Source organism: Entelurus aequoreus, linkage group LG08 (assembly GCF_033978785.1).
Source record: "Entelurus aequoreus isolate RoL-2023_Sb linkage group LG08, RoL_Eaeq_v1.1, whole genome shotgun sequence".
NCBI lineage: Eukaryota > Metazoa > Chordata > Actinopteri > Syngnathiformes > Syngnathidae > Entelurus > Entelurus aequoreus.
In genome coordinates this window covers 22,022,289-22,043,826 of record NC_084738.1, presented here as the reverse complement: position 1 = coordinate 22,043,826, position 21,538 = coordinate 22,022,289, and the positions used below count along the sequence as shown (strand labels likewise).

General features: G+C 40.8%; 1 protein-coding gene across 3 annotated transcripts in view; it reads left to right on the top strand.

Annotated features, from left to right (window-relative positions):
• LOC133655641 (katanin-interacting protein) overlaps nt 1-21,538 on the top strand; it is a 37,055-nt gene that overhangs the window by 5,604 nt on the left and 9,913 nt on the right. For 2 of the 3 annotated variants that reach the window (XM_062055983.1, XM_062055985.1), the window contains exons 2-19: nt 3,602-3,774; nt 4,342-4,415; nt 4,569-4,747; nt 8,164-8,276; nt 8,350-8,451; nt 8,602-8,736; nt 8,843-9,083; nt 10,792-10,923; nt 11,013-11,155; nt 11,313-11,419; nt 11,601-11,697; nt 11,773-11,979; nt 16,024-16,161; nt 16,966-17,800; nt 17,895-18,653; nt 18,714-18,922; nt 19,999-20,074; nt 20,175-20,352. In XM_062055983.1, coding sequence (XP_061911967.1) covers nt 3,754-3,774; nt 4,342-4,415; nt 4,569-4,747; nt 8,164-8,276; nt 8,350-8,451; nt 8,602-8,736; nt 8,843-9,083; nt 10,792-10,923; nt 11,013-11,155; nt 11,313-11,419; nt 11,601-11,697; nt 11,773-11,979; nt 16,024-16,161; nt 16,966-17,800; nt 17,895-18,653; nt 18,714-18,922; nt 19,999-20,074; nt 20,175-20,352 — 3,746 coding nt within the window. In that variant the 5' untranslated portion in view covers nt 3,602-3,753. The remainder of the gene's footprint in view (nt 1-3,601; nt 3,775-4,341; nt 4,416-4,568; nt 4,748-8,163; nt 8,277-8,349; nt 8,452-8,601; nt 8,737-8,842; nt 9,084-10,791; nt 10,924-11,012; nt 11,156-11,312; nt 11,420-11,600; nt 11,698-11,772; nt 11,980-16,023; nt 16,162-16,965; nt 17,801-17,894; nt 18,654-18,713; nt 18,923-19,998; nt 20,075-20,174; nt 20,353-21,538) is intronic. The other variant, XM_062055984.1, reaches the window with a different exon arrangement.

The window sequence follows — 21,538 nt, the reverse complement described above, 5'->3', positions numbered from 1 at the left end:
GCCTCCCGTCCACTAGGGCGGCGCAGGTTCCTCTCATTTACTTGGTGGTGAGGTAGTTGAGCCTCCAATCCACCAGGGCGGCGCTTGTTCCTTTCCTCTTCCTGGTGACGAGGTAGTCGGTCTTCATCCGGAAGTGCATTCTCCCAGCACTTGATGAGATCCTCAAGCTTCTTTGAGAAAGCCATCCCACTTCTGACACCAATGTAGCGTTGAACGGGTTTGACAAATGTCTTTGCTTGAAGATGTCAAGAAATGCTGACCAATGAACGATCGGTTCAACTTTTAATGATCAAGCCAATTTTTAAACACACACACACAAGTGAAAGCACAGCATACTTAGTCAACAGCCACACATGTCACAGTCAGGGTGGCCGTATAAAAACAACATTAACACAGTCACAAACATGCACCACACTGTGAACACACACCAAACAAGTAGACAAACACATTTTGGGAGAACATCCACACCGCAACACAACATAAACACAACAGAACAGATACCCAGAATCCTTTGCAACACTAACTCTTCCGGGACGCTACAATATACTATCAGCATAGTACAGTCATCACACAAGTTAATCATCAAAGTATATACATTGAATTATTTACATTCCGGGGGGTGGGATGAGGAGGGTTTGGTTGATAACAGCACTTAAATTCAGTCATCAACAGAATCAAATTGCATCATCAGAGAAATGGGCATTGAAACAGTGTAGGTCTGACTTGGTAGGATATGTACAGCGAGCAGAGAACATAGTGAGTTCAGATAGCATAAGAACAAGTATATACATTAGAAATACATTTGATTATTTTACATTTGGTTATTTACAATCCGGGGAGGTGGGATGTGGAAGGGGGAGGGTGTTAGTCAAGGGTTGAAGTTGCCTGGAGGTGTTGTTTTAGTGCAGTTTTGAAGGAGGATAGAGATGCACTTTATTTTACACCTGTTGGGAGTGCATTCCATATTGATGTGTCATAGAAGGAGAATGAGTTAAGACCTTTGTTAGATCGGAATCTGGGTTTAACGTGGTTTGTGGAACTCCCTCTGGTGTTGTGGTTATGGCGGTCATTTACGTTAAGGAAGTAGTTTGACATGTACTTCGGTATCAGGGAGGTGTAGCGGATTTTATAGACTTGGCTCAGTGCAAGTTGTTTTACTCTGTCCTCCACCCTGAGCCAGCCCACTTTGGAAGAAGTGGGTTGGAGTGAGGTGTGATCTGGGGTGGAGGTCTAAAAGTAACCTGACTGGCTTGTTCTGGGATGTTTGGAGTCTAGATTTGAGGGTTTTGGAGGTGCTATGGTACCAGGAGGTGCAAGCATAATCGAAAAGGGTTGAACGAGAGTTCCCGCTAGAATCTTCAAGGTGCTTTTGTTGACCAGAGAGGAGATTCTGTAGAGAAATCTCGTTCGTTGGTTGACCTTTCTAATTACCTTCCAGTGTTTCCCATAAACTGCCAAGATACCTGTGGTGGTGGGGGCGTGGCTACGGGCGTGGTCACCATGACATCATCGAGTAATTTGCATAATTTACTACAATGATTTGATTTTCTCTAAAAAGGCTCAAAAAATGTATACTTACTAATTAATAATAACAGTTTTGTTTTAAACGTCCATCCATCCATCCATTTTACAATATAATTACAACACTTTATGTACATATTTATATACAGATTTGAACAATAAGTTATTCACTGAAATATATTTATTAATTGTGGTTCTTACAAAAAATATATCTTATAAAATATAAAAGCTAAAATGTCTCAAAGCTCTGCCCCTTTAATTAGTGCATACTAAATAATTTAACTTTAGCCTACTACTACAACCATATTATTTACCAGCAACATAAAGTGAAACAGAGGCAGAGGTGTCCTGCCACAGTCAGTAACAAATAAACAGAAAACAGTAGTGGTGGTAGATAGACACAGAGCTTCATTAAACATCTGATCCACTGAACAAAGAGCTCCAAAAATCTTGAACTTTAGACTGCCATCAGTTTTACTCCCTACACTTAACCATGTGTTTCCTACTGCCTGCAGACTTTGCACCCTTTGTTATATACACATGTTGTGTTTCTAATGTAAATACATTTAATAAAGTCAAATACAAATAAGGCAACAAGGCAAGGCAAGGCAAGGCAACTTTATTTGTATAGCGCTTTTCATACACAAGGCAGACTCAAAGTGCTTCACAGACAACAAAGTGAAATGAAAGAAAATAAAAGCAAAATTAAAATGCAGACAATAAAAATAAAAACAGTGCAGACGTTAAAAGTTAAAAGATTAAAAGATTTAGCTGAAAGCTAAGGTGAACATAAAAGTCTTCAGTCTAGTTTTAAAAGTAGTGAGAGTTGAGAAGTATCCTACACTTCTCTTTTGTAAAGTAAATCTGAACAGCCGATATGGGCATCTACATCAACTATATGATTTGCCTGAGAAGCTGGAGAGGACAAAAAAAAATATATATATATATATATATATATATTTTTTATTTTATTTTTTTTTTTTTTTAATTTTATTTTATTTGTGGCGGACGTAATTCTTTCGTGGCGGGCCGCCACAAATAAATGAATGTGTGGGAAACCCTGCCTTGGTTGCCATTTTATCACAGGAAAGATTAGCCTCTAGAATGGAACCTAGGTAGGTGACCTCATCTTTCCTGGTGTTAACAATGTCACCCACTTTTATAGTGAAGTCACTGACTTTCTTGAGATTGATTTGGGACCCAAATAGGATGGATTCCGTTTTACCTAACTGTATGGATAGTTTATTGTCAGCAAGCCAGGTGCAAATACTAAGGAGTTCAGCACTGAGGATTTTTTCCACCTGTGACTTGTCCTTGCCGGATACCAGCAGGGCCGAGTCATCCGCAAACAGGAACAATTCACAGTCGCATGCTGATGACATGTCGTTTATGTATATTAGGAACAGTAAAGGCCCTAATATACTGCCTTGGGGGACTCCACAGCTTACTGAGAGGGGGGGGGGGGCACGGTGCCATTCACCTCAACCACCTGTTTCTTCCCCTCCTAGTAAGATTGCATCCAGCTCGATGAGGTTTTATCAAATCCGATTGCTCTGAGCTTATCCAACAGTATAGCGTGGTTTACGGTGTCAAAGGCCTTCTGAAGGTCCAGCATGACCATGCCGCAGTATTTGCCTGCGTCCACCTCATGTTTGATGTGGAAAAACATTAAAAAGATGAAAGGTTAGTTTGTAAGTGTAATGTTTGCACAGGTAAAATGTATCGTGGCTGAAATGTTACGTAACTAAATGGTAAATGGGTTGTACTTGTATGGCGCTTTTCTAATATCAAGGTACTCAAAGCGCTTTGACACTATTTCCACATTCACCCATTCACACACACATTCACACACTGATGGCAGGAGCTGCCATGCAAGGCCCTAACCACAACCCATCAGGAGCAAGGGTGAAGTGTCTTGCTCAAGGACACAACGGACGTGACGATGTTGGTAGAAGGTGGGGATCAAACCAGGAACCCTCCGGTTGCTGGCATGGCCACTCTCCCAACTGCGCCACGCCGTCCCAAACATCGTTGGACAATGTTAGCTGCAATACTAAGTCCATGTTTTTTTTTGCCACAGCAACCCATTACTGTTTGGACATGGTGGATGCAGCCCTCTTCAAAATAAAGATTTCCTAACGGATATCCCGGGTCAGGAGGTGCTTCAGGTGCAGGCCTCGGAACAGCCCACAAGGTGATGTTTATTGTGGACACAGCGTGATCTGCAGCCGCATGATGGATGATAATAGCGAGGTTGGTCACGTCCACTCAGCGTGTTGAGTCCACTCATCTCGGTTCAATTTACAGTCTGCTGCTCTGTTTTATTCTGCACGTCACCAAGAAAGCTCTTTACAATTCAGCCGCTGTCCCTATGTATTCTCTGGACTGGATTTCTGCTCTTGTTAACAACAGTTCTGTGCTCCTCTGTCCTGCTTTGCTTGTCTTCTGCTCCCTTCCTGCTCTTTGACAGATGCTGTAGCCTAGTTGGCCTCTAGAAATACCCAAGTAAGGGCTTTGGGATTTTTTTTCTCATTCTTCCTGCTGATGTTGCATGATGGTGTGGCAAAATTCAATACATCCTCTTTCCAATAAAACTGAATAGTTGAATTTTAATTGCTGTAAGTATTGATAATGATATTGATGACTTGATTCTGTTGAAGATCAATTTAGCTGTACATTGATACATTATTTGAAGGCGATGGATGGCCTATCTTATAGTTGATTTTAGACAGAAGGTGAAAGCTTTATGCATAGTTTAATCTTGAATGATAATGTAGGCTTTCTTGACTTCTTTTTGTTGTTGTTTTTGTGCACCTAAAGTCGTGCCAAGGAAAGAAGCCTGTCGGTGATGACAATGTGGATGAATATTTAATCGCCCTCCAGCACAAAAACAGGTGAAGTGTGAGCACGAGCTCTCAGGAGACCGAATAGATTGTATGTCACAGAGAAGATGCACGGCCTGTGCGTGACTTCCAGTCCTTGTGATTACCTGTTTTTAGAAAGTTATCTGCCAAATCTTCTGACAATAATTTGTTGTTGGTCCACAGAATCCTGAACCGCCTCAAAGCTAAAGACCCAAGAAAGATAGAGCTGGAAAGGCTCGAGCAGGGCTTCTCTCTTTACTTTAATGGAGCCAATGCGGAATCCTTCAAGAGGCCACGCAAGAGCTGTAAGTACAACAAGCCAGTCAGCGCCACGCCTGTTTGGAGGACCACACGTACAGCAGGTGAGCACATACGATGCAACCAAAAGTACTTGTCGAACATGACAGCTCAGTGAGCATAAACCAGTGTGTTTTGATTATTCTTTGGCTGTGACATATTTTTTGTGGCGCTATACTGCAACATAAAGGTAATAGTCATGATGGCAAAGAGCATGAAAAAAGTCTAATTATGACCATCGTACTGAAAATTTAACTTATGGCACAGCTGTAACCTGTTTCTTTGTCCTGGCTATCAGTAGAGTATTGTCTAAGCCAGTGTTTTTCAACCACTGTGCCGCGGCACAGTAGTGTGCCGTGAGATACAGTCTGGTGTGCCGTGGAAGATGATCTAATTTCACCTATTTGGGTTAAAAATATTTTTTGCAAACCAGTAATTAGTCTGCAAATGATGTGTTGTTGTTGAGTGTCGGTGCTGTCTAGAGCTCGGCAGAGTAACCGTGTAATACTCTTCCATATCAGTAGGTGGCAGCCGGTAGCTAATTGCTTTGTAAATGTCAGAAACAGTGGGAGGCAGTGTGCAGGTAAAAAGGTGTCTAATGCTTAAACCAAAAATAAACAAAAGGTGAGTGCCCCTAAGAAAAAGCATTGAAGCAAAGGGAAGGCTATGCAGAACGAAACTAAAACTGAACTGGCTACAAAGTAAACAAAAACAGAATGCTGGACGACAGCAAAGACTTACTGTGGAGCAAAGACGGCGTCCACAATGTACATCCGAACATGACATGAAAATCAACAATGTCCCCACAAAGAAGGATAAAAACAACTGGAATATTCTTGATTGCTAAAACAAAGTAGATGCGGGAAATATCGCTCAAAGGAAGACATGAAACTGCTACAGGAAAATACCAAAACAAAAGAAAAAGCCACCAAAACAGGAGCGCAAGACAAGAACTAATACACTACACACAGGAAAACAGCAAAAATCTCAAAATAAGTCAGGCTGCGATGTGACAGGTGGTGACAGTACACCTACATTGAGACAATAGCTATATTGATGCATGCTTGGTTATGGTTTAAAGTCATATCCAACAATTACGACAACAACTTTTTACTATCAACTGAGTTTCGTTTTTTAATGATTTCTGCTGGTGGTGTGCCTCCAGATTTTTTCAACGCAAAAAATGTGCCTTGGCTCAAAAAAGGTTGAAAAACACTGGTCTAAGCAACAAAAATTAGATGCGTTTGGTGGGACACAGCCCTGCCTGTGTATTTTAGTGTAGTCAGTGTATAGCTTGTATAGCTGTTTAGATTTACCATCCACTGACAATGAATCAACACACAACCACGATTGTCTAAATAGCTGTCAACACAAGTGAGTAGCAAGATAAAATAGTACCTCAATTTACAAGTTTAATTGGTTCTATGACAGAGCGCTTAACTGAAAACACTAGTATATTAGGTCAACGTCTCCCATTGAAATTCATTCAAATACAATTAATTGGGATTTCGACCGCCTCCAACATATCACATTTTTATCACGTAACATGCCTTTTAAAAAGAAAAACTTGGAGAGTGGACTTCCACGTTGTCTCCTTTGTGGTGCTTCTCCATATTTTCATCGATAGATGTCCGCCATTTCGAAATTATTTTAACACCCTTGGCTAGTGTTAGACTCATGCTGCTTCAGTAGGGTGCAGACTCGCTGTGATACACTCTAACTGCTTTGCTAACTGTCATGTTTTGATCGTTTCTTCTTTTAATTCGATGAATATCATCCATTTATTTTTCCAAACCCTGTCCTTCACACTCACTTTCGTCGTTCCCATTGTTGAAAAAAACTAAGTTAAGATAATTTTACGCTTTAAGTTAATGCTAGTGTGTTAGACAAGTTAAAAGGTTTTGGTTGGAGCTTTTTCTACGCCAACAAATGGTGGGAATGCTTGTAACTCAAAGTATATCAATTAGTTAAGAGACAGCTCTTATCTGAAAACACTTTTAAGTTGAGGTACAGTGCCACTGTTCTGTAACTGTGTCTGGCCCATAGTCAGGCATGGCAGTGGTCATGTCATAGGTCTGGGGCTGCATGAGTGCGCTGACATGTTGACCCCGGAAAATATTAATTCTATAGTTGTATTCCGTCACGTTACTTTTGAACGGAAGTAAATGAAGTGGTGGGCCGCCAAACCAATATGGCTACTGTGCAGCAAACAGTGCAAACTATCCAATTACGCCTATTAGGCCTAGATCATGTCATAAAAAGCAGATAAGAGCAAATAATCAAACAATGCAATGGAATATACGTTATAATGATTTGTTGATTGATATCAAGGATTATCCGTCAGTCACATTCCCAGACATGACGAACTATCTGGTTCAGATGAAAACTTGAAAAAGCATGTAGACCTATAACTTCTTTGGGTGTGGATGGGTCAAGGACATTGGTATCAAGATTCTCCTTGATAAATCATGTATCGTTTTGCTGGGTAAGGTTGCATTTTATGACTTAACTTCACGTCCACTGACATCCATGCTTGTTGCCTTATTGATGTTGCAGGCATCGTTACGAGTATGCATGTTTTTTCCCCGTCTTCATCAAAATATAACTATAGGATGTCAAGGTTTTGTATGTGATAAAAGCTAAGCTTTATGATTGCTGCCTTTGGTAAAAGCTTAACACTTTTAGGTTTTGCTCACATTTGCTTTCTTTTATTTAGACTCGCGGAGTTGGTGCTATACGAAACACTGGTAGTAAAAATGTGTTTTAAGAACTCTGAAAAAAAGATAAAATACAATTAATATTAAAAAATAATACTTCAATAAAAAATACTAAACGTTAAAAGTATAACAAACAAACCTTTAACAAAGTGATCACTGCCAACTTGTTCGTTCTTCAACTCTACTCCCTGGACTGGAGTGCGTACCTCTATTTTCCTGGTCTTCCGTAAAATCTTTACGTCTTTCGCCCTCCTTGATTACCTCTCGAGGAACTCTGAAGAAACTTTTATTCTTTTCGCGATTTGAACGGTTCCAACAGCCTAAAACAATGCAACAGACACTCGTTGGCCCACCACTTTGAGCCTTGCATACACGAGCCGGGCGTGACTTCAGGTGAATACCACCTTTTATATTCGATAAGTCTTAATATAAATAAATTGTTACAGAACGTGATGACTGCGTTTGTCGTCCACTTTAATCATATTTACTCAAAACTCGCCTTTTTGCCTTTTCACCCCCACCATAAGGAGCGCTTGCTAATAGCCACCATTTATGAGCCTGCACCTGGCACGCTATGATTCCCATGTCCATTCCTGGTTGAATAAATGATAGTGACAGTTTGTAGCTTGCAGCAGGTTTCCCTCTATTCCTGCCCTTATGTGCCGTGGACCATCTGCATGCATAATTGCGTGTTCCATCTGCGCTCAAGTGATCGCCGCGCGGCACGCTCTCTTCATGTTCCTTTCTGTGCTGTGACTCATCAGCAGATGTCTCTAGAAGCGCCTACCAGCTAAGTGAAGATAGTCATTTGGAGGACAGCCACAAGCAGAGGAGCCACACAGCCCCGGGAAAGGTCCAGAGGAAAGAATGGGTGCAGGTACATACATTTTATTTGCACTATCCATCCTTCACTTTGAATATGTATTTTTAAGAATTTGATGTTTGTGCAGGATTCCATCATAATCCGGACAGAGGATGGACTGAGTTTGAAGATATGCCCGCAAAAGCGCTACTCGGATGATTTTGAGCCCTATGAGAGCACAGACATGGAGGTAGTGTGCACATATAACCAAGCCTGTGTGTGGGGGTGCTTTATTTCTATTAAGGGGAGGGGCTGTGTGTGTCAACAGCAGCTGTCTGTACTATTTAGCATCTCTCCATCTCTGCCGTTTGCCCCCTTCCAACCACCACTCCTCACACAGACCTCCGGCCCACGCTCGCCTCGCGCTCCCCGCTCACCAAGGGACAATTATAAGCATTCCCGGCCCGAGAGCGAAAGAGACCAAGCGAATCAGGACCACAACGAGAAGGTGCTTCTCAACCTCGAGGAAGTGAAGGTGATTAGGATTCTAAAAATGCTTGTTATTCCCCTAATTCACAATGCACATATTAGTGTGTGCACCTGCTTGATTGACAGTTAACGCTGACCTCCTTTTAAACCAGGTTTTGAGGCGCAGCCTGGAAAACAGCATGCGGCATAGCAGCCGCGGCTCAGCGGGAGAGGAGTCAGACGAAGAGTGGGTGGAGGAGCAAATCGAGCGGGAGGAGAGCACAGAAAGTCTAGACGAACTTGGACTTCCTGTGCCTTCCTCCAAGTCTTCCTCCAACGCACGTCCCGGAACTTCCCATAGCCATTTTGACCCGGCAAACCTCATTGTACTTGACTTTGGACCTGCACCTAAAGGTGGGTGTCACCGTCCACTCTAATATGTAAATATCTTCTTGATGATCCCAATAAACAAACACATTGTTGGAAGTAAGCAACCGTTGATCAGTTTCAGTGTCAAACTGTCTCTGTCGTATAAACTTCTAAAGCGAATTTCTAAGTAATATTTTGAAATGTTTTATGTCATGCGAATGTTGAAAGAAGTTAGCTACTGTATTATAAAACTTCACTCTCCGCTTATAACGTGACGGACGTTTAGATTTTAATATTTTTAACCGTCATATAATTGTTAAAATAAGTTCACCACTGTATGTTAACATGTCTACTCACCATTGACTGACTGCTTTGGAGGGGATTTTCTTCACATTAGGACTAGGCCGCACTATGGCGGAAGGTGGTGTACACCCTGGACAAGTCACCACCTCATCGCAGGGCCAACACAGATAAACAGGCAACATTCACACACTAGGAACAATTTAGTGTCGTCAATCAATCAATCAATCAAAATTTATTTCTCTAGGGCCTTCATCACAAGCTTGGCCTTCATTGTTCGACTACTTCTTCTACTTCGTTGTTCAGTGGCTATTTATTTTTCGTTGGCGGTGGCTATTTCTTCTTTGTTTCCAGTGGATATTTATTTTTGTTGGCGGCGGCTATTTTTCCTTTGTTGCCTGTAGCTATTTATTTTAAGTTGTTCGGCAGCTATATCTTTTACGTTGTTTGTCAACTATATCTTCTTTGTTGGTGGCGGCTATTTCTTCTTCAATGTCTGCGACTATTTCTTCTTCAATGTCTGCGACTATTTCTTCTTTGTTGGCGGAGACTATTTCTCCTTCATTGTTCGACGGCTATTTCAAATAACCAATTAATCTAATTGTATTTATATAGCCCTTAATCACACGTTTCTTCTTCGTTAGCGGCGACTGTTTCTTTTTCGTTGGCGTCAGTTACAGTATTTCTTCTTAGTTTGCGGCGGCTATTTTTTCTTTGTTAGCAGTGGCGAATTGTTCTTAGTTGTTTCGGTGGCTATTTCTTCTTCGTTGGCGGCGGCAATTTATTTTCCTTTGACGGCGGCTATTTTTCTTCGTTGTTTGGCGACTATTTCTTTGTTGTTCGGCGGCTATTTCTTCTTCGTTGGCGGCTATTTCTCCTTTGTTGTTCTACGACTATTTCAATTATTAAATTAATGTAATTGTATTTATATAGCCCTTAATCAAATGTTTTTTCTTTGTTGGCGTCAGTTACAGTATTTCTTCTTAGTTGATGGCGGATATTTTTTCTTCGTTAGCAGTGGCTGTTTGTTTTAGTTGTTCGGTGGCTATTTATTTTTCGTTGACGGCGGCTATTTTTCTTTGTTGTTTGGCGACTATTTTTTCTTTGTTGTTCGGCGGCTATTTCTTCTTCGATGGCGGCGGCTATTTTTTCTTCGTTTTTTGGCGTCTATTCCTTGTTTGTTGGCAGCGATTATTTCTTCTTTGCTGGCAGCGGCTATTTCTTTTTTGTTGGCGGCTATTTGTTCTTTGTTGTTCGAGGCCTATTTCTTGTTCATTGGCGGAGACTACCGGTACTTCCTTTTCATTGTTTGGCGACTATTTCTTCTTGGTTGTTCGGCAGCTATTTCTTCTTCATTGGCGGCGGCTATTTTTTCTTTGTCGTTAGGTGACTATTCCTTGTTTGTTGGCGGCGATTATTTTTTCTTCTTTTCTTCTGTTTGAATTATTTCTAGATCGTAAGCTTGAGCGTTCATTGTCTGCGAAGAGGAAGGAAAACAGTGACTCTTTCATACCTTGTAAGCCAGTGTTGGTGAAGAGCAAAACATTGGATAGACCACCTTCCAAAGACAGCTGGGATTGTCCAAGTACATCTTTTTGCCAGCCTTGCAACATTTGAGATCATGTTTCAGTATAGTATCGGTTAGATGACAAGAGCATGTGTGTGTTTTTTTAGGGCCAGCGAGTCAGGCAGAGAGGCCCCTGTCAACCGCTAGGAGGACTTTCACTGAGAAGCAGGACCAAGATGAGGTCGCACGTGGGGTGTGCCAGGCCATCCAGAGAGAAAACAATAGTCCTGAGCTCTTCGCTCGCAACATGGTCTGCATAGCTCACACCTCCATTATTGTGACCGTATTCTTACTTTGACTGTATGATTTTAATCCAGCCCCATATATGTCTCGCTACTACACCTTTTCCCAAAATGTTTTTTTGTGTGTGTGTGTCTGACTCTTCCATTCTGCTTCACTTGATCCAGGGCAGAGGGCAACAGATGATGAACGGCTTAGTGCATGGCAAAGGCAACGACCGAGAGGAGAGCAGTGTCACTCTGGCCATGCAGAGAATCACACTCATGGGCTCCAGGTTTGATGATAAAATATGACAAATAAAGACACAACAAGTAGATTAGTATCTTCCTTCTTGTATTTGTGGTAATCCAATGTACTTTTTACTTTCTATAACATGCAATAAAATACAAAGTGCTTTGGGGTGGTGATGGAGAGGTCAGAACAGAACAATTGATGTGTGTTATGCCGCCTTTCAGGGAGCAACACAAACTGCTGAAAGCCTTGGAGGAACTAGAAGCTGCACCCTCCTTCAACATTCCTCAGGGTGGCAAAACAGACCACAGCAAAACGCCGGTGAGTATGACACCCTACGTTGACCTTCCTTAACTCTGCAGTATTTGAGAACGCTTTCTATTGTCGTCCTGGCAGCCGAGGCGCTCCCAGGAGGTCACCCCTGCTCTGTACGTCACGATGGAGATCCTGTCCAACTGGGGCCACGAGCAGCAGGTCGGCCTGACTGAGTTGCAGTTTTTTGGACCCGGGAACAGAAAACTGTACGTGTCGCCACATGACCTCGACATCAGGAACGCAGACTATCCTGGGAATCTGGCGGCACTTGTCAATGGCAAGGCGAAGGTCGGTTTGCACTAGCTAACCCATTTGCTAACACATTCTTTTAATGTAGAAATTCTCATTTAGATTTTTCTTTAATCCTGTATTAAAAATGTATTTTAAACGGCCACCAGTCTCACCATCTGCTGTATAGTCGAATACCAACCACTACAAAAACATGAGGAAGCTACCGCAATTGTTTTTTGTTGTTGTTGTTTTTTGTCCTGTCCAGCTATTCAGGCAAATCACATTGTTGATGTAGATGCCCATATCGGCTGTACAAATTGACTTTACAAAAGAGAAGTGTGGGATACTTTTCTTGCTGCCTTATTTGTATTTGACTTTATTAAATGGATTTATATTATTATTTGGTGCAGAGGGGATAGAAAGAGATAAAAAAGGAAGACAGAGAGACAACAACAATAGCAAACACAACAATAACAATAACAACAATAGAACAACATCAGCAAATATGATGTGTACAAATATGATGTTAAAAGTGATAGCAAAGAAACAGTTAGTGAAATAAATAATAATACAGAAACGACTGCTATTTTAATCGTGACTGCTAGTGTGTGAATGATTCTCTGTCTAACTGTGTTGGCCTTGCGATAAGGTGGCGTCACTACATTATTGCATCAGCAATGAAAGTAGGTATCGGTACATTAAAGACTTAAATATTCATTGCTATCTTTCTTTAGGAAAGTTTCTGTTACCAAAACTCCTCAGATTCTCCTTTCCAAACAAATTATAACTAATAATACATACAAATATATTTAGTTCAAAATAATATACTCAAATATTTTATTTTGCATCACTAGCCTGAGACGACTGCCATAGATTAAAGAGAAAAATGCTATTAGCTGTTGTTTCAAAGCAAAGATAATACCTGAGATTAATAAATTACCTATTCAGTCGTCCCTCGCAACATGGCGCTTTAAATATTGCAACAGTGCAACTTCAATACATTGTGGATTATTAATATATTAAGCATATTCTACAGCATTTTTGGCTTATTTTTGGCCATTTTCAAGCATAAACGTGGCTTAATGAGCTGAAAATATCAATACTACATTAAAATAGGCCTCTAGAGGAGTCCAAACCAATCAGAACGCATTGTTCAGTATCGTGGCCACAGCGTTATATTAGATTCAAAGAGTGTAAAAGAACTAAAGGGTGTTATTTCATGTCTTGAGGGCTCTCATAATGTTGAAAACAGTTATTAGAAGGTAAGGTTTATTTATGCTCTAACTATGAAAATATTAGCTTCATAATGATTCCAACTTTGCGGAAAATTGTTTATCATAGTAATGTTTGGAACCAAACATTTATTTTCCAAATTATTAGGTATATCTTTGGAAATATTATATGCACTTATATTATTTACATAATAAACTGTAAGTTTTTTATTTTATCTATATAACTGTATATTGTTATACTTTCTTTAGGATCTCATGAAGAATAGCTGCAGTTGGGAATCAAAATAATTAAACAGAAAAATGTAGCCTTAACTGATGTAATCATGCTTCGCTTTGACCGTATTTACCTGGATATTATTATCATCATTTTTTTCATCATCATTTCTTTTTATTCCTTTCATGAAAATGCATATATACAAGCCATATACAGTGGACACTTTCATTGTTTTTTGTTTCTTATACATTTCCATGATCAGAAAGGAGCAGATGGAAGAATAATATTCTTATATTTATCTGCCATCTTTTTAACACAAATGATCTTAGATGACTTTATCACTGTACACTCCACCAACACCCGAACTCCAAAATACTTAAAATTTTCGTTTAAGCATTTTCAAAATGACGCGTCCAATCAAAAACAAAAATCAGTTTGATATAATTCCATTATGTATGTATATATATATATATATATATATATATATATATATATATATATATATATATATATATATATATATATATATATATATATATATATATATATATATACAGTTATATTCATAATAATAGCAGTGTGTTTAAAAAGGTGTGTAAACATCAAAATTCTTCAAATAAATTGTATTTTAATGAACACAAATGCATTGGAGAGACTGCACATTCAATTTCAAAGCCAGAAAATTGGAAAAATGTAATTCAATTTGACAATATTTTACAGAAAGTCAAGAAATATAATACAAAAAAATAGCAGTGTTGACAGCTTTCTTTATAAAACTCAAATGTACTGTATAAACTAAGAAAGGCTTGCAGATTCAACTTTCCTTAGAATTATTAACTATAATTTAGTTGCATAACCACGGTTTCTGATAACTGCTTCACATCTGTGGCACATGGAGTCGACAGGTATTGCAGCCCAGGACAATTGTACTACGTTCCACAATTCCTCTGCATTTTTTGGTTTTGCCTCATGAACAGCATTTTTTATGTCAGCCCACAAGTTTTCAATGGGATTAAGGTTCGGGATTGTGCTAGCCACTCCATTACTTGAACTCTGTTTGTCTGGAACCATGATTTTACTCGCTTGCTGGTGTGTTTGGGGTCTTGTCTTGTTGAAACACCCATTTCAAGGGCATTTCCTCTTCAGCATGCAGCAACATGACTTCTTCCAGTATTCTGATGTACTAAAACTGATGCATGATCCCTGGTATGCGATAAATAGGACCAACACCATAGTACGAGAAACATCCCCATATCATGATGCTTGCACCACCATGCTTCACCGTCTTCACTGTGTACTGGGGCTTGAATTCAGAGTTTGCAGGACATCTGACAAACTGTCTGTGGCGCTTAGACCCAAAAAGAACAATCTTACTCTCATCAGTCCCCAAATTGTACGCCATTTCTTTTTAGGCCAGTCAATGTGTTTTTTGGCAAATTGTAACCGCTTCAGCACACGTCTTTTTTTTAACAATGGGACTTTGCGGGGGCTTCTTGCTGCTAGCTTGGCTTCACATAGACGTGGTCTGATTGTTACAGTACTCACAGGCCATCTTAGATCTTCTTTGATCCTCCTGGAGCTGATCATTGGCTGAGCCTTTGCCATTTTGGTTATTCTCCGATCCATTACAATAGTCGTTTTTCTTTTTCTTCCTCGTCTTTTTGGTTTCGGCTGCCATTTTAAAGTGTTTGATATCATTTTAGCTGAACAGCCTATCATTTTCTGCACTTCCTTATAGGTTTTCCCCTCTTTTATTAAATTCTTAATCAAAAAACGCTCTTCTTCTGAACAGTGTCTTCAACGACCCATTTTACACTGTTTTTCCAAGTACAAATGCACAGCCAGCATATGCAGCGTCAGTTGCCTTGATCCTAAAATAAGGGCCACTTGTTTAACTTTTTTTTTTTTACACATAATCAATGATGTCACTTATGGAACGCAGCACTGCTATTTTTTTTAACACGACCCTTTCAGTAAATGATTCAGTTTCACAGAATCAGCAGCATGCACATCATTCCTGTTGGGTCTGTTGGTTTTCTATACCTTTACTAAACCTTCTAGAAACTTACTTGCAGTGTAGAAGTTGAAATTCTAACAAAAACAGTGATTTATCTTGCTAGTGATGTGGGACTGCTATTATTTTGAACACAACTGTATATATATACAGTATATATATATATATATATATATATATATATATATATATATATATGTATATATATATATATATATATATATATATATATATATATATATATATATATATATATATATATATATATATATATGTTAAATAGTCTCAAAATGTTGGGCTTGTCTTATATTTGGTTTTGAGGGGTTTATACAAACTTGGCTCTCCAAAAATGTTTATAAAGACATTATTTCAAAAACGGGTTGTCTTATATTAAGGTAAATATGATCATTTAACACTATTACATAATATGGGTGTAGTTTCTTGTGCAGCAGTGCTGCGTATAATGATTGTTGGACATTTTGATGCCTTATTTAGCTTCAGGAAAGATGCACTAAATAATACTGTACATGTAATCCATCGTATTTGCAAAAACTACATGCACTCCTACAGGATTATTTGCTTGCGCAGAGAGCATATGGCATTGACTGATTTAGTTTTGGTCTGCTCTTGTGGGTTTACAGACGACCAAGGAGCGCCACATGTGGACGTGTCCTTTTCACCCCCCAGTCCAGCTCTACTTCATCGTCCGCAACATGGAGCGCGCTGCAGATTTTGGAATATCTCGCATCAAAATCTGGAACTACAACAGAAGCCTCAATGTTAGTAGCGTTGCCTTTCCTGTCACCTCATATCAGATTTCATTTTTGGCTTCAGTGTATTGTTGTTTTTTTTTGCTAATGCGGGGTGACCCTTTGTGTGGTTACATCAGGGGTGCAGTTCTCTTTAAGCAGTGGCTGGCTCGGCTGCCACTAAGTCTGTCCAAATGTGGAGCAGTGAGAGATTATCCCGGAAGATTAGTGTAAGAGGAAGCGCGGGCTTGTCTTTCATCCTCATCGCTTTTCATTAAGTGCTATTACTGCTCGATAGGTTTTGCTTTTGTTACTTTAACCGTAACAATTTCCTTAAAGTCTGGCAGATTCTTGGTGATTGCTTGACCTCATTAGGTAAGGCGATGCAAGTTTGAAGATTCTAGGCTGATCCGGGTTTGAGTTGGTCCTTTGCCACTAGGACCAGGCGGATTTAAGTTGTGTCTCGGTTATGTCTTGTTATCCACCAGGGCTACTTAGTGCTAGCTAGCTTCATTCAGTGCTTTTTTGGACAAATTATTCAATGTGTATGACATGAGATGGACACTTGGTTATTATTACACTTGATAGGGGTGTTGTTTTGTGCTAACTAGCTGGTGGTTATTATTTAAAATCATTTACATGCATGTATGTTTTTAGTTTTAAAGTGGAATTAATAATGTTTTTATACCCTGCTATTGCTGTGCTAATACTGAAAAGCGAAATGCTCTGTGATGTAGTTCTTGCTACGACGTGTCTTTGTGCACCATAAAAAGTGTTCTATAAATAGAATGAGTTAGTTACTCAAAGTGTTTTTCCCTCTCTTTTTCTTTTCAGGAACTCGACATTGGTGCATGCCATATAAAGCTGTACCTCAACAGCACGCTGGTATTTGAGGGAGAGCTGGAGAGGGGCTGCGGCAATCAGGTGTTTGACTACAGCACTCTAATTGAGCTCCAGGATCTCCAGGCTTCAGACTCCTTGTTTTCCAGCCCGTCGTCTTCAGGATACAATCTGCGTGGGGCCAGCCCCCAGCGGTATGATGATGATAGGAAAGCCAGGGAGGGCAGCAGCAGCACACACCAGCACCACAGTTCAGTCCTGCCGCCATCAGAATCATCAAGCCAAGCTATGATGGACACACAATCGGGTCCGCACACGCCTCTCCCACCCATCTCTGGGCGGCGCTCCTCCGCACAAAGGAACTCTTTTGACCTGTCCACCTCAGAGGAGCGTCCACCTTACAGACTGCAAGACTATTCAGCACCCATGGCACAGACCGTCACCATGCAGCCATCCTCCTCGCGAATGACCCCCCAGTGGCTACAGCCCCTGAAGAGAGCCAATCCCGAGGGCTGCGAGGCCAGCAGGGAGAAGCCACGCTGGCTGGTGCCTCAGCAACCGGCAGAGTCCAAATCTCCATCTCCATCGGCTTCGTCTTCCTCTTTACTCCCGGAGTTGGCATGTAACCCAGGGCGGGTGTGCAGGGGAGGGGAAAGGCCGGCGAACGGAGCACAGTGGAAGGGGGATTCTTTGGACAACAGCTGCGACCTGATGGAGGAGTTCGGGGAACCAAAGCAGGAGCGACCCTTCAGTGGGAGAAGGAGCTCTTTGCGAAACATCCGACAGATGGAGGAGCAACCCCTAAAGTCTGCTTCTCTGTCAAACACAGGTGCATTAGCTCTTTGTTACAGTTGTGTATGAACTAGCTGAACATATATTTGCTCATCATGAAAAGATGAATTCCTATTGTTTGTTTTCTGCAGAGCCAGCGATCAGCACCAGTAGAAGGCAGCGTACCCCGAGACCCCTTCTGCGCAGCCATCAAGATGACCTCATGGAGTCCTGGGACTCCCTAACAAAGTTCAACCAGTGCCAACGTGGTCGCATCTCCAACATGGGCTTTGAGGGCGACATCTTTGATGACTTCCAGCAGCAACACAGCCGCGGCCCCACTGCACCCCCCGTCACCCACTCAGCCACCTCCCTGAGTCCACCATCCTCCTCTTTTGCCGCCAAAGAGCTCCCATGTGAGGGCCCTGACATGGATTCCTTCATGGAGGCAGAGGATGAGTTTGAAATCCCGGTGCTTCCCAAAGGCCAACGATTGGTCATTAACATTTTGTCCACCTGGGGGGACCGCCATTATGTCGGCCTCAACGGCCTGGAGGTTTTCAGTTCTAGTGGAGAGCCCCTCCAAAATGCGCACATCACCGCCAACCCCCCAGACATCAACATACTCCCAGCATACGGAAAGGACCCTCGCGTGGTCACCAACCTGATCGACGGCGTTAATCGCACGCAGGACGACATGCACCTCTGGCTCGCCCCGTTCACGCCTGGACGTAGCCACACTATATTCCTGGACTTTGGACACCCCTACCAGGTTGCCATGATCCGTGTGTGGAACTACAACAAGTCCCGCATCCACTCTTTCCGTGGGGTGAAGGAGGTGGAGATGCTGCTGGATGGGCGGTGCATCTTCAGGGGCGAGATCGCCAAAGCTTCTGGGACGCTCTGTGGAGGTATGGGAGAAAACTCTTCCATTTTACTTGTTTTTATTACAACTTTTTCTTTAAATACAGGTTTGGATCAGTTCGGAGACACTATTTTATTTACTACCGATGATGAGATCCTAGAGGCGATGTCCCGGTTTGATGAAACCTTCCTCAGTGAAAATAAAGGTTTTGAGAATCCCGTGTATGAGGAGGAGCTGCAGAGACCTCGCACTGCAGACGGAGAGGGGGAGGAAAGGCCCTTTACACAGGCCGGCTTCAGGGAAGAGGACCTTGCTGTAAGTAAACAAGTGTTCTTGATTGTACGCACGCTGGCCACAACATTAGTTATACATCTTGTGTGTTGCAAAGCCTACTTTTTAATCAAAACTCATTTTTAAAGTGCTGGGAAGGCTCATCTAGGTAGGGGCAGGTCAAAGGCAGCATCATGTCAATGAGAAAGGAGGACTGAGACAATGACGTCTTCGTCAAATTTGCATAATTGGTTGTGATGCATTTTCTTTTGCCGCTTTTTTCTTTTTCTTATTTCACAATCGAGATAGAGCCCCATGGAAGTGCTTTTAAATAGGGGAGAGGAACACAGCAGCACTCACTGCTGCTGAGTCTCCAAAAATCTCTTCACTAGATTTGTCACCAATATTTTTGGAAAGAGTAGAATAGAGGGCTCTGATTTCTCGCTAAATATAACTTAAAAGTCACTAAGTTGGCAACACTAATCACGAGGGGTGTTCCAATACAACTTTTTCACATTCGATACCAAACCAATGTTGGAGTCTTGAGTATCAGGCAAAACCAATATTAACCCTATACGATATCTGCACAAATAAAAATACTTACTTGTAGTATTTTGTAATTTGGAATGTTAGAAAAGACTTGATTTAGTGAAATTACTCAGAGAACAATCGTAGTCTGGTTGCGCAATAAAGACAATATAAATGTTATTGATTTTGCCGACGATAGAGCTTTTATTACTATCGTTATATTGTGATAATGCATATTGATGACTCATTCTAGCTAAAATATTTTCTTGTTTCTGTTATTGTTTACAAACACAGGAAATAAGTCCCTGGATACAGGAGGGCTAGACAAAAAATGGTTTAAATCAGAACCAATACTATAACATCATTGAAATATAAACATTTTATTGTTACACCGCCATCCTGTGTTTTTATCTGATCATAATTGTGATACACAATGTAATCATCCAATTATCTTGAACATTTGAAGTATCAACATTGATATGGCCATTACTGCCCCTGTAACTACTTGCTATTGGATTGATACCCAAATTTGTAGAATTTCCCAAAACTAATGTTAACTATCCAAACAAAATAATTATTGTGGTGTATTACAGCTTAATCTTCACCTCAATGCCACTGTGAGCCCGTCGGAGAACATGGAGCAGATCCCTGGGATGTACACTGGAAAGTGTGAGCACAAAGATTTCTGTTTACATCACAACCACTTATTTTTACTGTTATGCAATCATTGAAATCATTCTCTCTCTCTCTCCATGCTCAACTCCACCAGGCCTTCGACTGGAGCTCATGTCAACATGGGGCGACTCTCATTACGTGGGTTTAACAGGACTGGAGGTGGTTGGGAGGGATGGAGAAGGTTTACCTTTGGACCTCAGTATCATGGCCGCTTCACCCAGGGACCTCAATGACTTGCCCAAATATGATCATGACTTGCGCACCCTTGATAAGTATGTCTGACATGTTCATATGAAAAGAAAATGTTTCCAAATTTCAAATTGCTCTAATAATGTATTCAACTTTGTTGCAGTTGGTCCACCTAATAAATTAAGCACCACACTCCAAATTTTCTCTCTTGAACAAAAAACTATGTGGCTATGATTACTATTACTATTGGTATGTAAAGGTTTAAAGTGGAACTGCACCTTTTTTTTAAATGTTGCCTATCATTCACAACCCTTATGTAAGACAATAACATGTTTTTTTGGGCGGAGAGGGGGTTACGCATTCTATCTCGTAAATAAACAATTGCAAAAATCAGCTAACAATGGAGCCAATGAGAATCGCTGTATTCCGCCTACAAAGTGCTCTAAAAAACCTCCAACGTTTTGTATACATGCTTTAGGCATATATTTAATGTAGTAACCGGCACATTTATATAACATGTAAATACATATAATTTATACATACGGTATTTGAGTAATTTTAAGTATACAACGGCGCTTTAATTTCACAGACTCATCACAAGGTTGGTTTTTCCCTTCAACAACAACAACTACTACTAATCATGACAGACTTCCTGAGAGACAACAAAGATTACTTTGGGACAAATAATGAACCAGAACCTTATATTTTTGAGCATGAATATACAGTAAGGAGAATGAGCTACAGGTTTTAGAAGCTGTGTGCTAAACAGATCCAGCTTTTGAAGTATTCCAAAGTGCTGAACAAGAAATGCAAACAACAAACATAATAAAACCTCACTTACTGTACAATGTCTGCTCACACTGGAATGCCGACTGATGGGATGTTTATATCTTCCCGTTTTTAGACGAAGAAATAATCGTAATTCCGTTTTTTCCCGTCTTTCTCGCCATCTCCGTGTCTAAATTGAATGTCAAAATTTACCAACTTCCCATTTTATGGCTATAATCTTCTACTATCCAGGTGAGAAGAATAATTTATAATCTACAATTAACTTTCACCCGTTTAGAGGCCATGCAGCTGCTCACCGGCTCAGTATGTCAATTGCTTGGGTTTACATGACATCACGTCCGGCTCATTAAATATGCGTGGTGGTCAAGCGAGTGTCTGTTCTCAATGGGTACTAGGCGCCATTTAGCCTTTCTCAAAGAAAAATGCCCTATCCTTGCGTTGTTTTCGGCTGTACGATCCGTTCAAATTGCGAAAAGAATA